The 16,613-nt window shown below is 53.7% G+C and overlaps 1 protein-coding gene across 1 annotated transcript; it reads left to right on the top strand.

Moving 5' to 3' along the window:
* Positions 1-1,542: 1,542 nt before the first annotated feature.
* On the top strand, positions 1,543-6,215 carry LOC128349191 (forkhead box protein C1-like). The gene is made up of 6 exons (XM_053305217.1): positions 1,543-1,848; positions 2,294-2,317; positions 2,995-3,023; positions 4,204-4,410; positions 4,709-4,927; positions 5,889-6,215. Exons 1-6 carry the CDS (start codon positions 1,817-1,819, stop codon positions 6,083-6,085), a joined length of 708 nt encoding a protein of 235 aa, XP_053161192.1. The 5' UTR covers positions 1,543-1,816; the 3' UTR covers positions 6,086-6,215.
* Positions 6,216-16,613: the final 10,398 nt, after the last annotated feature.

Genomic DNA, 16,613 nt, shown 5'->3' on the forward strand with positions numbered 1-16,613 from the left:
ATCTTCTCCCTCTCTCTCGCAGTCAGAGTCAGTTCTGGTTCTGGGGTTCTGGTCCTCCTCAGTCATAAGAAGCTTGTGCTTGATTCGCTCTGGCATTATTCTTGACCCTTAAACTACATTTGAACTCCCTCCTTTCATTTTTTCCAAGCTTTTAAGTGTTTTGTTCTCTCATGGTGCCTAGATTTTTAAGCCCATCAGTTCTCTTCTTCATTCTCACCACTTTGGCTTTGTCATGCTACAGAAAATTACTTTAATCTTATTTACTGACTTTCTACTTTCCTAAAGGAAATAGCATTATTTTCTGCACTTTTGCTTCTTGATATTGTCAGCTTTTAGTGTTCTTCACTTTTAAACTCTTTTGGTTTTTGTGGTCCTTTCTAGAGTCTCTGGCAATCGTTAGAATGCCTAAAAATGTAAGAATAGCATCCTTAGCGGGATTCATCCATCCCCTGTGGGGCCATGAGCTACCATGGTGGGTCTTTTGAGAGGACAGAGAGGAGGTCCCTTTGTCCAATGTTCATTTTAATGTGCAGTGCATCAAACTATGTGCAGCAGAAACTAAGATTTTGTACCGTTGGGCCTATTGAGTTTAATAAGGATGTGGGTTGTTTCCTAAGAAGAATCAGAGGGGGCGGGGATAATTGTTTGCTTTCCATTGTCATAACCTTATACAAAAAGTACATTACAGCCTTCTGTTGCGCCCTCTCATTCTTTGTGGGCCATCTTCATTTTTTGTGCTTCCCCTCTTTCTTTGTCCTCCTTATTTCCCCTCCCTCCCTCTCGGTCACTTTCGATTCATTCGCCTTTTTCCTTCTGTAAGCAAATTCTGAAGGAAGGGGATGCTTGTGGGTAGGGGTGGGCTGCAGCCGCTGCTTGTGCAGTTGGACACAAAGTTTATAATAAACCTGCATGCTTCCTCTGTAACATGTAAGAATGCAAAGGCAAGAGCCGCACCCATTTCATGTCCCCAGCATCTGGGATTCTGCCTGTGCACCTGGAGGTTCTCTATAGCCATCATGACTAATAGCCACAGAGGGATCTCTCCTCCCCCATGAATGTTTCTAACCCCCTTTCAACCCCATCTAAGCCAGTGGTCATCACCGCATTTAGAGGTGGTGAGTTCCATAAGTTAACTGGCTTTCTTTTTGTGTATTCTGAACAGAGACGGGCCTCAGTGCTGAATGTGATTTAGAGGAATTTCCTAGCTAAAGGACTTCAGCAAGTGATTAGGTGGAAACCTAATCTAAGTGATTAGGTGGGAAATTAGCTGGGGACATGCAATGGATGTGGCTGTTGCCTTTGCCCTCCTACATGTTACAGAGGACTCATGCAAGGCTAATTATAAACTTTGTGTCCAACTGTACAAGCAGCAGCTGCAGCCCACCCCTATCCACAAGCTGCAGCCCACCCCTATCCACCCCTATCCACAAGCACCCCTATCCAGCCCACCTCTATCCAGCCCATCCCTATCCCCTTCCTTCAGAATTTGTTAACAAAAGGGGAAAGTCAAATGAATAGAAAGTGACATGTGGGGAGCAGGGAGGGCAGGACTGGGATGACTCAACCCTGGTGCTCTGACACTTTGAGCTGCACCCCCAAGACAGTGTTTGGATTCAAACCAGAGCCAGCATGACCAGTAACAGTAACTTGTGACTTCACAGTCAGCCACAGAATTCTGCCATCATGGTTCCCCTTGGAAACCGAAGATTCTGCAGCAGGCTCAATTGGCAGCGTTTTAGATTAGCTGAAGCATCTTCAATAAATTGGCTGTCTTCGGCTGCCAGTTTATTAGCAGCTTAACAACTTAGTTGTCAAGATGGGTGGCTGTTGGTCATGTGTGGCCTGCAGGTAAGTCTCTGGCATGGTGGGTGAAGCAAAATCTAATGGCGGTGTGGACTTGGTTTTTAAAGATGCCCTTCCGTTGTTTTAGCCTGTCTGGGCAGAGAACTGAAGCCCAGCCTGCTGTGTTCACATGTGTTTGTGCTCCCTGTGGGAACTTCAGTGGTCACAAGTTCACCACGACTATTCACACCACACAGCTTCTCCTTGAAATGCAGGCGGCCCTCAAAGGTCACCTGCTTGGCTGATTTCCACTGTGTTTCTTAAGCTTGGAGGTCCTAGACCGGTGAAGCTGTATCACTCAGGAGCTACTGGCTGGCTCCTGTGGGCCCACTTGGGGGGTTGTGGGGAAATCCTGCCCACCAGTTGAAGCTGACTTCAAAAGCTGCTCCCCAGCACCCCCATGTTATGTCCAAGAACATGCCTAACCTTTTCTTCTTTCATGTTCCCATAGGTCTCACCCAGAGGCAGAACCAAAGTGAGTTGCTCTCTTCTCTACCCTTGACTCCTCTTAATGCTTTTGGCTCTGGTGTGGCCAGCTGAAGGGATGGGGGGGAGTGATGAGCAGGAGGTATTCAGACATAGCCCAAACCCAGGTGTGGCATATATTGCCTCATCAAGGTGAGCCCATCTCCTTTCCATGTTCAGGATGCAATAATTGGCTGCTGAATCAAATGCCAATTTCGTCAACTGTCCCCTTGATACCTTTGGCAGGCTGCCTCCCTCCTATTTAAAACACAAAACAGCATGTATGTGTCCCTTTGTGGGGGGGGCTTTTTAAAAAGTGGGGAAACTACACTGGAGAGGGGTGGGAAAGCTGGCCTCATGACTGTGAACTACGAGAGCAGGCCCACCCCCCGCCCCGCCACAACCAGTCAATCCTCAATGAAAAATACTCTGAGCAAAATGCAGTGAGTGACATTCAACAGCAATTACATTCACTGCTCCCAACTATGGAATCATCCAAAATTAGCAGGGCCACCTATAAGGATTATGGGAGAGGACATACTTGGCTGCATGTGAATTAAAATTAGAGGGAGGGCACATACTAGTAATAACCCTAGTAATACTAGTAATACCCCTAGTATTACTGGGGGAGGAGACCCTCTCTTTCCTGTGATTTGCTACTAAGAATATTTCTCCTTATCTCTGCAGGGATGAAGATGAAGAGGGGGCACTGACAGGTAAGTGGATGATGAGAGTGCCTGCTTCTCCTCAGGGCTCCCCAGCCCCCCAGGGACAGCCTCCTTGGAGAACTGTTTCTCTTAGACAATGGAGAGAGATGGGCAGACATCCATCCGATGGATGGATAGCAGGAGGGCAGGTTCAGCCACCTCTATCCTTTGCTGTTGATGCAGCCGAAAGTGTTAGAGGAGACTGGAGGGGGGGCCCTGTGAGTCACATCTAGCTATCCTCCATTCGAAGAGGAGATGGGGAAAGGGCTGTGGCAGCAGGCAGGTAGGTTTGGTCATTCTCCTTTAGAGGTTGTGCACTTTTGAAAAAGTCCTGCAAGAACCCTTTGCCCACACCCAGCCCCAAGACACCCTCTGGGTCTGTTTCTCCCTGCCTTCAAGAAGAGGAAGCTAATTGTTTCCAACTATCTCATTTTTTGACAATGACATGGGTCAAGATGGAACTGGAGGATCACCTGAAAACAAGGGCAACATTTCCTGGCCAATGTGCTCTGAGCTCGGACCAAGGAGACTCTTTTTTTCTCCAACCACAGTTTTCTACCTCTAGCAGCCAGGCCTGCATTCCTGAGATCAGAGCTATGCTTCCTGCTTATGGCATCCAGGCAGATTTTCAAGACCCCCCACCCCACTAGGCCAAGAGGCTGTAACTGGGGGTTGGTTCGTGAACCAGAGATAGTCCATGTCAACCATCAGCTCCCATTCTGCTCAAAGGAGAAGCTTCTTTCCTCACACAGAAGGGAGAGCCCATAGCCCAGTAGTGGAACAATTGCTTTGCACGCACAAGGTCTCCTGTTGAGACTTCATCATCTTCTGTTAAAGCATCTTAGCTAGCTAGGAAAAGGCTTCTGCCCAAGAGTGGCTGCCAGCCAGAGTAGGGCAAAGAGAGCCAAGAGCATGACTTGGTAGAAGGCAGCTGCACTTGTATATACAGCAGGCAGAGCCTGGCCATTGCACTCCCTTCTGAAATGTACTTGGTGAGGGCTGTCTTGCCAGTCAGTGTTATGCAATGTACTCCTCTTCATTCCTTGCTTGTTTCCTTGCTTGGCCCACCTCACCCACAATCCCAGGCTACTTCCCAGCTGGCTAACCTAGGCAGAAAAGGGAGGCCATTTTTATCAGGCCTACAAGCCACGATCATTTCCTGATTCCTGCTTTATTTCCTCTCTTTCAGGTCATCCCAGAAACCCAACCCATGCTGCACCATTTTCTGGGGGACTCCCCAATGTTTTGGGGGACACTCTGGAGAAAGAGCTCACTGAAGAACCCTCCGTGCCAGAACCTCTTCCAGCACCTCATATGACCAATGACATCCTGGAGGAAGATCTCACTGAGGAACCCTCCATGCCAGAAGTTCGGTTGCAGCGGTGGGAAAGGGAAGGTATGTTCACAGCATGCCCCTGAAATTGCTGCTGGGCTAAGAACAGCTCTTTTGCTCTGTTTATTTCATGTTGAAATGCTTGATTTGAGTCTGCATCTAAGATTTCAGAGGGGAGGCCTGTGAGTGGGCTGTCAGTGCTTGCTGAAGTGTTCCTTCGTTTTCTGTCTTTCATGTGTCCAAGCTCCTGTGCCTGTAATCCAAGCAGCTTCTCAGAGTGAGCAGTGAGGGGGCAAGTGATGGTGGGTGTGGTAGGATGTCAGCCTTTGCAGCTGACCTCCTGCTGCTTCTTCTCTTGCAGATGTTCCTGCAGACCCTGCTGCACTTCTCCAGCCCTCTGGGTCTGAGTCATCATTGTCCTCTGCCTCCCTGGAGGTTGCCTCCATCCCACCCTCTACCTCCACCTCTTCCCTCCTCCTGCATCCCTCTCCACCTCCTCCTCCTTCCCCACCTCCTCTGGAGCCGGACCTCAGCAACGTAAATGAAACTCTGCAGAGTTTGGTAGAGATCCAGGTCCGCTGTAAGTCTCACAGAGGCAGCACTCCATAACCTCTACCTTTTCCATCCTCATTGTGATTTTACAATCTAAAAAACTTATAGTCTAAAAAGAGAGGCAGGGATACAATAGAGGAAGGAGAGGGAAGCTGAGGTGGGGGCAAGTGGGGGAAAGATGTGTATGTATTTCAGCCGCAGCTCCTTAGGACCAGGGAGACCCAGGTTTGAATTCTCATCCAGTCATGAAACTCTCTGGGTGACTTTGGGCCAGTCACTTGTCCCACAGCCTAACTTACCTCTTAGGGTTATTGTGAGGAAAAAATAACCATGCATAAACCTCCCTGAGCTGCTTGAGGAAGAGCAGAATATGAATGCTAAAAGGAAAACAAATATCAGCCCTTTTGAGTTTAAGCTGAGATGAAACAGGAAACCAAGGAGGATGATATACAATTGTGCATATTGCAAATCCTCCTTATAGTGTCATCAATGTACATGGGCAAAGGTTCCCTGCCACCAGGAGCATACAGTCTAAAGTTTGGCTTTGGAGAGAGAAGTGAGGAAGAGGAGGAAAGGGAGAGGAAAGCATAAGGGGCATTAAGTTCAAGCCGATGGAGCTGCCTCTACTGAGGCATTAAGCCAAAGGCTGCAGAGTGGAGGTGGGTTTTCAGGTACCATTGGAAGGATAGGAGAGAGATGAAGGGCCACATCTGAGTGGCTGTTCCAGACCCAAGGGTCAGCGAGAGAGAAGAGAAAGAGTTGTTTTAGAGAGCAGGAGACCTTCAGGTGGCTCCTGAAGACAGAGAAGCTGGAAGAGCAAAAAATCAACCTGACGGGGTGCAAGTTCACCGGGGGATACATAGCCATGGAGGATTTTCAAGACAGAGAGGAGGAGTCTGTGCTGGGCATGGAAGGGGACTAGAAGTCCGTGCAGGGACTGACGTGGTGGAGGAAAGGCCCCTTCACCCTTTTTTTTTCTCTCCTTCAAGGCCAAAGAGACCTCCGCAGCTGCCAGGAATGTGTACAAAGCTTCAAGGCACTGAGGGGACAACTGAGGCGGCTAAGGAGCAGACTGGCCAGGGTGGAAGCCACTATGGGGATCGTGGTTCCTCCAAGGGAGCTGGACGTTGCTGAGGAAGAAAGGGAAGGCAAATTAAAAGAGACAACTGTGCTACTATTTACATGAGTAGCAATAAAATGCTATGTATATATATTTAAAATATTAAATATTTGTTTTAATACGATGTAGAGATAGAACAGCAATAAAACTTGCATATTTATTGTTTAAAAAATAAAGTGTTTTATTTTAAAGAAAATACATTTGTCTTGCTTTGAATATTCTTTGGGTAGAGTTGGGTAAAAAGGTCTTTGGGTCAAACTCAGCTACAGAAAAGATTCTCTTGGCCAGTCCACTCAGGGCCAAGAGATGTTTGAGAGTTTCAAGATGGAGCTCAAGATAGACAGTTCCTTGCCAGGAGGCTCATACAGAGCTTGTCTGCCCCAACATGTACGGCTAGGAGGCTGGATTTTGGCCCTGAAGAGAGATCTGCCCCGTGTGGAAGAGGATGGAATGGTGATGCAGAAGAGGAAGCTTGATTTAGGGCAGGGCTGCACAACTCCAGCCCTCCAGCTGCTGTTTGGCTAGAGTCCCCATCAACCCTGACTATAGGCTACTGCGACTACTGGGGACTATGGAAGCTGTAATCAAACAACAGCTGGAAGGCCCAAGTTCGAGGCCAAATGTTATTCTCCAGCCCTCTTATTTTCCACCAGGAGCCAAAGCAGCAGCTGGAAGCTTAGATCCAGGCAGAGTCAAACTGATTGACCAATTTGGCCCTGGGGGAACAGCTAGGAGGTGGCACCTCCATTTCCTTTGCAGGAAGAAAAGCCGTGGGGGTGGCTCTCTGTAGAGCATGACAGGAAAGAACCAAAAAAGGCAGCCTCCATAGGACCTTCCAGGTTCTTTCCAGCATGACAGGAAAGAACCAAAAAAGGCAGCCTCCATATCAGGCCACCTCCCAGGACCTTCCAGCCTTGCTTGTACTCTGGCAGAAGAACCCAAGGAGACCACCTTTATATCATGAGAGCTCTGTATCAGACCTCCACCCAGGGCAATCCATCCCTGCTGATACTTCAGGGAAAGAGAATGAAGAGGCCCCCTACATAGCAGGCCTCCTCCCAAATGCAGGATCAGCAATGAGATTAGACCTTTAGCCTCCAGGCTGTTTTTCTGCTGGAGAAGAGAGAAGAAGGAAAGCCTGAAAGAGAGCACTTGTCACTGCAGATGTTAGATAGGGATGTGCGGTTCGGTTCGGATCCGGACCGGTTCGTCCGAACCGGTCCGGATCCGGCGGCTCGATCCCGGACCGAATCGGGCCCTCCCGGGGACCGAGCCGGACCGAATTCGAGCCGGTTCGGGAATGAAATTGAGTCTCACTCAGTGTCTCTTTAAAGTGTGTCCTCCATTTTGTGTCTCCTTCCCGAAACTTTTGCTCCTCCTTGCATCCATTTTGTGATGCTATTTCCAGGCATTGTATTGGCTGCGCTATTGATCCTTGATTGGCCAGAATGAGTCCTTTGGTCTGGTAGGCTGCTTGGCTGTTGCACTGTTGAGAGCTGGCACCCTGTTGGCCGTGGGGGGAGTGCAAAGGTGGGGGCTCCCAAAGGAGGGAATTTCAAACCTATATAAACCCAAGCCTCTTCTCTGGAAACTTCTCTTGGCTGCAGTTGTGGGATCATCTCTGAGACCTGCTTGCCCTTTGCTGGCTGCTCTGGTGTCTCTGTGAGTCCTGACTGTGTCCTGTGTCTCTCTGTGTGTGCTCTGTCTAATCCTTTGTCCACCTGCCCTTTGTGACTCTCTGTGTGTCTCCTCTCTCTGTCTGTCTCTTGTCTGTATACTGTGTGTTACTTCACTTTACTTTCTTCTTAATTTCCCCCAATTTTCCCTGTTCCTTGTCTGTCTGCTTTTCTCCCCCCCCCTCCCCCCCCTTTCCCTTCTCATCCTTTGGGCCTACCCTCCCCCTCCCCCACTCCCACCCACTGCATCCTCATTGCTTTAAATCTTCTTCCATTAATTATTGCTCTTTGTCCTGCCTTGTTGTTGTCCAACTTTTTGATTTTCACATTGCATTCCATTGGTTTCAGTTATATATTGCTTGCTGGTTTTGCTTAAATTGTACCATTTTGTTTGTTTCTGCTGACTGCTGCTGCCCTGCGAGTTGGTTCCCTGAATCCCTCCCCCCCACCCCCAGAGGATTCTGTTGTTGTTTCTTGTTGTCCCATATAATCAGTTTTGGTTCCCTGCTCCAAACTTGCCCCTCCAAGTCCAACCACACCCCACCCCAACCCCACCCCATCCAGCCTTCTCCCAAGTTTGCTGCTGCCAAACCGAGTCCAGTTTTCTTTGCTTGGTTCCACTTATTCATTTGCTATTATTAATTTGCAGCAATTGTGGTTTCATTGTCTCTGTTCACTTAGTGGCCCCCCTCAGAGTCTGTGTTTGGTTCCCCCTCCCCACACCCCCACCCCCAAGTTTTTTCTGCTGGTTATAGACTTTCTTTTAATTTTTTTTTAAACTTCTGGCTTGTGTTCTCTTGATATATATTGCTTTATATATTTTGCTACCCTCCTCCTCCTCCTCCCCCCCCCTGCCTGCCCCCCCCACCCTCCCTCCTCCCAGACCCTACCCTAGCCCAGGCCCAGCTCCTCCCCCAACCACCCCATCCAGCCTAATCGCTGCTGCTGCCCGAGTTGTTCCAGTTTCTCCTTTGCTGTTTGTTGTTGCCCCCTCCCCTTCCCCCCAACACCCCTCTGCCACACACTAGCCCCCAACCACACACACCCTCTCTGCTCCCCCCACCCCACCTCTTTTTCTCCTTGCCCCTGACTCTCTCCACTCACCCCAGGCCCCCTGCCACACACTAGCCCCCAACCACACACACCCTCTCTGCTCCCCCCACCCCACCTCTTTTCCTCCTTGCCCCTGACTCTCTCCACTTACCCCAGGCCCCCTGCCACACACTAGCCCCAACCACACACACCCTCTCTGCTCCCCCCACCCCACCTCTTTTTCTCCTTGCCCCCGACTCTCTCCACTTACCCCAGGCCCCCTGCCACACACTAGCCCCCAACCACACACAGCCTCTCTGCTCCCCCCACCCCACCTCTTTTCCTCCTTGCCCCCGACTCTCTCCACTTACCCCAGGCCCCCTGCCACACACTAGCCCCAACCACACACACCCTCTCTGCTCCCCCCACCCCACCTCTTTTTCTCCTTGCCCCCGACTCTCTCCACTTACCCCAGGCCCCCTGCCACACACTAGCCCCCAACCACACACACCCTCTCTGCTCCCCCCACCCCACCTCTTTTTCTCCTTGCCCCCGACTCTCTCCACTTACCCCAGGCCCCCTGCCACACACTAGCCCCCAACCACACACAGCCTCTCTGCTCCCCCCACCCCACCTCTTTTCCTCCTTGCCCCCGACTCTCTCCACTTACCCCAGGCCCCCTGCCACACACTAGCCCCAACCACACACACCCTCTCTGCTCCCCCCACCCCACCTCTTTTTCTCCTTGCCCCCGACTCTCTCCACTTACCCCAGGCCCCCTGCCACACACTAGCCCCCAACCACACACACCCTCTCTGCTCCCCCCACCCCACCTCTTTTTCTCCTTGCCCCCGACTCTCTCCACTTACCCCAGGCCCCCTGCCACACACTAGCCCCCAACCACACACACCCTCTCTGCTCCCCCCACCCCACCTCTTTTCCTCCTTGCCCCCGACTCTCTCCACTTACCCCAGGCCCCCTGCCACACACTAGCCCCCAACCACACACACCCTCTCTGCTCCCCCCACCTCTTTGGACCGCTGCTACTGCTGTGTCCTCCCCCCACACCTGAATCCCCCCTCCCTGCTGCGCTGCGCTTCTCCTCTCTCCTCTTTCTCTCTATCATCTCTCTTTCTCCTCTCTCTCTCTTTCTTTTCTCTCTCTCTCCTCTCTTTCTCTTTGTCCCTGCCCCCCCTCTCTTTTCTCTCTCTCTTAGTCTTTTCTCTCTCTGCTCCCCTTCACTTTCCACCTCCTCTCCCACAGCTGCAGCCGCACACAGTAGCCTACCCACCTGGCGGCTGCCATCGGTTTTTTTTTTCTTTTTATAGTTTTTGGTTGATTTTGTCTCTGCTTGGGGGTGAGTTGAGCGACACAAATAGTGTTGTCTCCTCACTTCTGCCCCTCCATCGTTGTTGAACTACCCCGGTTGCCTGTGTGCCTCGTGCGGCCGCCCTGCTGTGTCTCAGCCCAGGGTGGCTGGCTGGCGGCGGCGAATCCGTGACCAGCAGTGAGCGGCAGGAGAAGGACCGGAAGAAGAGGGGTTAGTGCGTGTGCGATTGTGCACCTTTTGTTGCCCCTTTCTCTCCCTAGCTGGCGGTTTTAAATAGGGACACCCCTATTCTGAAATGCATTTGGGTGTGGGGAGGAGGGAGGGAACCTTGGAGAGGAGATGTACTGTTGTAAAACTTGTGTCTTCATGCCCATGCCCAGTAAAGAAATTGCTGCTGTGTGTTGCGTTGCATTGCATGCGTCTTGCAGGTGGTTTTTGAACAGGTGCCTTCCAGAGTGCTTCCTTGCCTCTGGGGCAGTCTGAGTGGGGTCCAGGGTTCTGATGCGATGCTGCCACTACATGCTGGGCCCATGCCATGCCAGAGTGCTTCCTTGCCTCTGGGGCAGTCTGAGTGGGGTCCTGGCTGGGCTCTGATGCTGCCACTACATGCTGGGCCCATGCCATGCCAGAGTGCTTCCTTGCCTCTGGGGCAGTCTGAGTGGGGTCCTGGCTGGGCTCTGATGCTGCCACTACATGCTGGGCCAATACACACGTATGATGATGATCATGATGTTCAATCCATGAGGCTGCCATCAAGTGTTTGCTGCTGCTTGCTTGCCATGGCATTGGGCAGGCAGAGTCACAGAGTGGGTGGGTTCAACCTCTGTGTTGGTGTGACTGGGTTCTGGTTTTGGTTGTGTGCAATTTAGAGTCACTAAATAGGCTGCATTGAGTTTGATGCTCCCCCCACAGGAGCATTACTTGAGAACCACCCCCCAGAACCCACACTTTGTGTTCCAGTTCACTAAATAAGGGTTTCCTCCTTTGATCTGCAGGTTCCCAAGCGTTGACTGCATCCCTCCCCCACCCCCGGTAGGTGCTGTGCCCTCCCCCCATCCACTCTCCCCCCCCAAAAAAGCTAAAAACTTGCCACCCACACCACAACTACTCCACCCAACTGCCCGTGCCACCCTCCCACACCAGGGTTCCACCCTTTAACCCCCTATTTTTCTAAAAAAAACCCCTCCCAGACCCATCTCCCCAATTGGCTTGGTGGTTGACTCCCAAATTCAAAAAGGACACCCTCCCCCTCACTTCGATTGGCTTCCCCCCCCATATCAAAAAGTCTTCCTTTCCCCCCAATTGGCTTCCTTTTTTGAAAACAAACTTCCCCCCCGCCGCCTCCAAATCAGCTGCCTTTTTTTTGGCCCCTAAGCCCCTCCAAATTATTTTTTTGACCCTGTCTGGCCTTCCTCCTAAAGTCTCCCTCCTTCTGACCTAGCAGCATGTCTGAGCGCCGTGTGGCGGGCAGGGCTCGCTCAAGGCTGGCAGGCAGAGGTGGGAGAGGCCAGGTGCGGGGTGCGCCTGCGGCACGGGGAGGGAGAGGACGCGGGGAGCCTGAGGACACCCCAGTTCTCCCCATTGGAGAATTCTTTGCTCCGGCCCCATCTTTGGTGCGCAGGATTCAGTTCCCCACGCCTGCTGCCGCCAATCGCGGCAGAGGCAGAGGCACTGTTAGGGCTGTGGCGGGTCCCTCCTCGCCGGCGGCACCAGGTGCTGCTGAGCTACCGCCAGTTGTTGAGGTGGAGGAGACTGTGGAGTTGGAAGAGCAGGTAGAGGGTGGTGAGGACCGTGCGGCTGGCAGCGATGCAGCCAGGTTCTCCCTCCCTCTGGGGCCCCTTCCCCCTATCCTTTCGCCGCTCAGTGGGCCCCCCCCTCGTGAAGCCCGACACTCTGGTGGGGAGCGGTCTGGCGAGGTGGTGGAGGAGAGGCCTGCCTCTCCGATGCCAGTTGAGCCGGGCCCTTCCTCCGCTGTGGAGGGCGGAAGGGGCGGGTTGGGTGGCAGCAGTGGGCAGGCAGCGGCGGCCGCCCCCCCCCTAGGACTGCAGCCACCCTGCGAGAAACGGCCTAGGACGGCGCCCAGGGCGCAGGAGGCCAAGGGCAGTGGTGCATGGGTGCATTTTGAGGTCCCTCAAGATGCCCCATTCCACGCCCGCTGTGTCCACTGCAGGATGCTTGTCAGCCGTGGAAGGGACCCTGCGCACCTGGGTACGACGCCTATGTGGAGACACCTAGAGCGTCACCACCCAGGTCTCAGGGGACAGGCTGGCAGCGCTAGTGCGCCTTGTGCATCTGCCACTAGGGCGGGCAGCGGCAGTGTGCCAGCCAGCAGGCAGGCTACACTGCCCGTCCAGCGGTGGACGCAGTCCTCGGGCAGCCAGCGTATTGTTCGCGTGGACCATCATCACCTCACCCGCCTCATAGGGGAGATGATTTCCACCGATGACCAGCCGTTTCAGGTGGTCGAGAACAACGGCTTCCGCCGTATTCTCCAATACCTGGCTCCCGAATACGTCATCCCCTCAAGGACGACGTTCAGCCGGAACGTGGTCCCCTCCCTGTACCGCTGGTGCAGGGAGCTCGTGTCGGCCGAGCTGCGTGCAGCTCCGGCCGGGACAAGCGTGCATTTCACGACTGACCTCTGGACCAGTGTCAGTGGGATGCACGCTTCTTTCCTGGCCCTCACTGCCCACTGGTGGGGACCGGAGAGTGAGGGGACCTCCGCGGGCGATGCTTCCGGGTCCGGCGCGGCTCCCGATGCACTACGGCACAGGTGGGCCGTCCTGCACGTGGAGACGATGGACACGAGGCACACCGCGGAGGAGGTGGCGGCCGTACTCGACCGCCAGATAGAGGAGTGGATTGGCGGGTGTCCACACCTCTCCCGCGGCTTCATTGTCACCGACAATGGAGCCAACGTTACCGCCGCTGTCGAGACAGTCATGGACTGTGTGAACATACGGTGTATGGCACACACGCTCCATCTGACCGTCAGGGACGCCCTTGGCCTTAAGGAGCTGAGGGCGTCCCAGGAGAAGGGGGCCCGCCCCATCGCAGGTGCTGTTGCTGCCACGGCTACGCTTGTGGATAAGTCCCGCAAGCTGGCCGCCCACTTCCACCGCAGCGAGAAATCCAGGAGACTGCTTCGCCAGAAGCAGGATGACCTTGGCCTTCCTCGCCATCTCATCCCTACGGATGTGGAGACGCGGTGGAACTCCACCTTCCTCCTGTTCCAGCGCCTGTTGGAGCAGGAGAGAGCCCCTGTCGCCCTGGCGAGGGACGAGTCCTTGGATGTCTGCGACTTCTCGAACGCAGAGTGGAAGCAGATGTCCGAGGCGGTGTCGGCACTCGAGCCCTTCCAGCTTGCCACGAAGGGCTTGTGTGGCGACACCACTCCCTTGAGCCAGGCGCTGCCCACAGCTGTTGGTCTCGAGAAGCTGATGGGTGGACTCCATATCTCTCTGACCACGCCAGAGGGTCGTGCTCTGGCTGGGAGGCTGAGGTCTGGGGTTGACAAGCGGCTCGTTGATGTGCTGGGAGACAGGGAGGAGTATGTCCTCGCTTGTCTCTGTCACCCAGCCCTCAAGGGCAATGCCGTGAGTGCCGACGACTTGCCCAGGTGGAAGGGCATCCTGGTCGAGAAGGTTAGGGAGGAGGAGGCCGCTAGGGCCCGCAGAGACCAGGGTGTTGGTAGTGGTGCGGGGGCAGCCCTCGCGGCCCAACCCGCACCCAGCAGCAGCATGGGCGGCCAGCCGGCGTCAGCTTCCCCTTCCCCTCCCTCTTCCCAGTCCAGCAGCGCGGCATCCCAGGCGGCGCCATCGCAGCAGCCATTTGCTACCGACTCGAGATCCGCCCAGTGGTTTCAGCGGTTCTGCTATGGCGCCATGCCTGGTATGCGGGAGGCTCGACCTGCCAGGCCCCCCTCCAGTGCTGAGCAATGCGTTGCGCAGTACTTGGAGGAGCCTGTGGAGGGAGACGGCGTGGACTGCGCACAGTTCTGGGCGAGCCGCCGCCAAGTCTGGCCGGACCTGGCGGTGGTGGCTGTGCGCCTCCTCTCCTGCCCCCCAACCAGTGTCCAGAGCGAGCGGGTGTTTTCACGTGCCGGGGACGTGGTGACACCCTCTCGCTCCCGCTTGGACCCTGGTCTGGTGGAGCAGCTGGTCTTCCTTAAGGTGAACCTCCCCCTGTTGGGCTACCCCAAGCTGCAGTTTGAGACGGGCGAGTGATTACCGTGGGTTGCCCCATGGTTGGTCACCTGCCTGGCTCGAACTCTGTGCTTATCCCTACCCTCCCCCCTTCCACCTCTAGCTGAGCTGACGTGACAGATGCTGAGCCGTGCCAGCCAGTCGCAGCGTGTAGTGTGCCCACACAGAGATGCAGTTGTAGTAGTAGTTGTAGTGCTGCGACTGGCCAGATGTTTACAATGCCCACACCCACCTAAAAAGAAACCCAATGCTGACCAGCACAGGCCCTTTATCTATCCACCTGTCAGCATTTGGGGACCTGGCGTGGGCACGGCACACCCCCCCAAAGTAGCACAGCCCACGGAGTACTAGACTTAGCGGCAGCGGCGGGTATACGTTCAAAAATGCAGTGTAGATATGTAAATACTGTATGTAAATAAACATGTAAATAATTTTTTCTTTAAAAACCCCATGTCAAAATCAAGCCTCAAAATTATGCAAAAGAAAGAAAAAAAGGTGACAAAGGGAGAACAAAATGATGAATGCCAAATGAATTGATTTTATTGAAAATGTCACCAGAAATCATGTGTGGGGGGCTTGGTTTACATGGAGAAGATGATTGGGTGATTTTTTGAAATGAAACGAATGAATTATTATCATCTTATGTTCATCTTGATTGTGGTCACTGTTGATGTTGGCTGATGGCAAAAAACCCAAAACCATCAGAATAGCAATGAACTGGCTGCCAACACAACATATTGATTGATAACTGTGCAGGGGGGGAATTGGGTCTGTGTGTGTGTGTGTGGTGCAGGCTCAGTCTGTCTCTTCCTGTTGTGTGTCTGTCTGTCTGTCTGTCTGTGTGAATGGATGCCTAGCACTGTCTCTGTGTGTGGATGCTTTCTGTGTGTAGTGTGGTGTGTGTCTGTCTACATGTTTTTTTTCCTCCCCCCCATGCCTCCCTCCATCCTTCCCCTCTCATCCTCTCCCCTTCCTCTTCACCACCTTCCATCCTCCCTCCCTTCCAGCCCACCACCGCCTCACCTGCCCCCAACCCCGGTCTGGCAGATGATGAGAGTCTGGTCTCTCCCACCGAAGCACACACGTGAGCACGTGTGTGCACAAATATGTGGCTGACCAACTCTGAGCCGGACCCTCCCCCCTTCAATCCCCTCTACATCCCTCTCCCCCTCCCCTTTCCTCCCCCCTGCCTCCCAGCCTCCCTCCCTGCCTCCCTCCCCCCTCCTAGCTAGCAGCGCACACATACACACACAAAACACCTGTGGTGGCAAACACCACCAGCACACATGCACTCACACTGGTGCCACCACCTCTGCCTTGGGCCTCTGTGTCCTTGAGCAGATATGTGGTGGTGGACCAGAGAAGCATTTCTTTCCAGCAAGGCAAAAGGCATGCACTCACTGCACACACACACACACACACACGAAGAGGTGAAGACGAGAAGAGGCAACTTCTAGAACCAGCAGCAGCAGGTGAGTGTCGTGTAATTGTGTTGCTTCCCAAGGCCACTGCCCATGCTCAATGCTCAGTCTGCTGAAACTAAAGAACTAGCTACAATCACCCTTCCTCACATGCAGCTCAGCTCAGCTCAGCTCAGCTGCACAGCACACTGACTAACTAGACACTACAGCTGGTGGTAGAAAAAACAGAAGTCTAGATTCTAGAAGATGTCCTGGTGGATTTTAAACTTTCAAATCTGTGCTAGGATTGCCTCGCCCGCCTCCTCCTCCTCCTCCTCCTCCTCCTCCTCCTGCCTGTAATTGTGCCCTCTCCCCTTGCAGTTGCGCCGTCGTGATGGGTTGGTGATGTGCGTGCGCCGTCTACTTGTTAGCTCTCTCCTCCTCATGTTGGCTGGGCTTGCCAGGCACTGGCTGGCAGCAGCTGTTGGCTGTGTGCTAGGCTCAGGCTGTGGCGCGCGTGACTGGACTGGGAATGTTATTGTAGCGGCAACACTGGTTGTGGTGGTAGCAGTAGTAGCTGTTGTTGTTGCTGGGCTGGTGGCTGCTGGCCTGTGCTGACTCTGCGCACTTGGTCTGGTCTGGTCTGGTCATTGGGATGCAGATGTAGGGTGTGTGTGCATCATCCATGGGGAGCATCAGAGCAGAGCAGAGCAGGTTGGCTGGCTTCTGTCTGTCGGGCCTAGTCAGTGGCAGGCACTGAGTGAGGCGGTGGTTCCTTTGGGCATCACGTCACCCATCATGCAGAGCGGCAGGTCTGCTGCTCTGCTGCTCCGCCTCCTGCTTCTTCTCTGTGTGTGCTGCTCTTGTGCTTAGTGTGCTGCTCCGCTGCTGCTGCTGTGCTGGCAGGCAGCACAGCAGTGGCCTTTTTGTTAGATCAGAGAGTGGGTGTTG

This window comes from Hemicordylus capensis, chromosome 3 (genome assembly GCF_027244095.1).
Source record: "Hemicordylus capensis ecotype Gifberg chromosome 3, rHemCap1.1.pri, whole genome shotgun sequence".
Classification (NCBI taxonomy): domain Eukaryota; kingdom Metazoa; phylum Chordata; class Lepidosauria; order Squamata; family Cordylidae; genus Hemicordylus; species Hemicordylus capensis.

What these genes read in the sequence shown, in the direction of transcription:
- LOC128349191 (XM_053305217.1), top strand. Translation starts at nt 1,817, where the DNA reads ATGGGTGGCTGTTGGTCATGTGTGGCCTGCAG. An exon ending in TGGTCATGTGTGGCCTGCAG is followed by an intron (nt 1,849 to 2,293) that starts GTAAGTCTCTGG and finishes ATGTTCCCATAG; the next exon opens with GTCTCACCCAGAGGCAGAAC. An exon ending in GCAGCGGTGGGAAAGGGAAG is followed by an intron (nt 4,411 to 4,708) that starts GTATGTTCACAG and finishes CTTCTCTTGCAG; the next exon opens with ATGTTCCTGCAGACCCTGCT.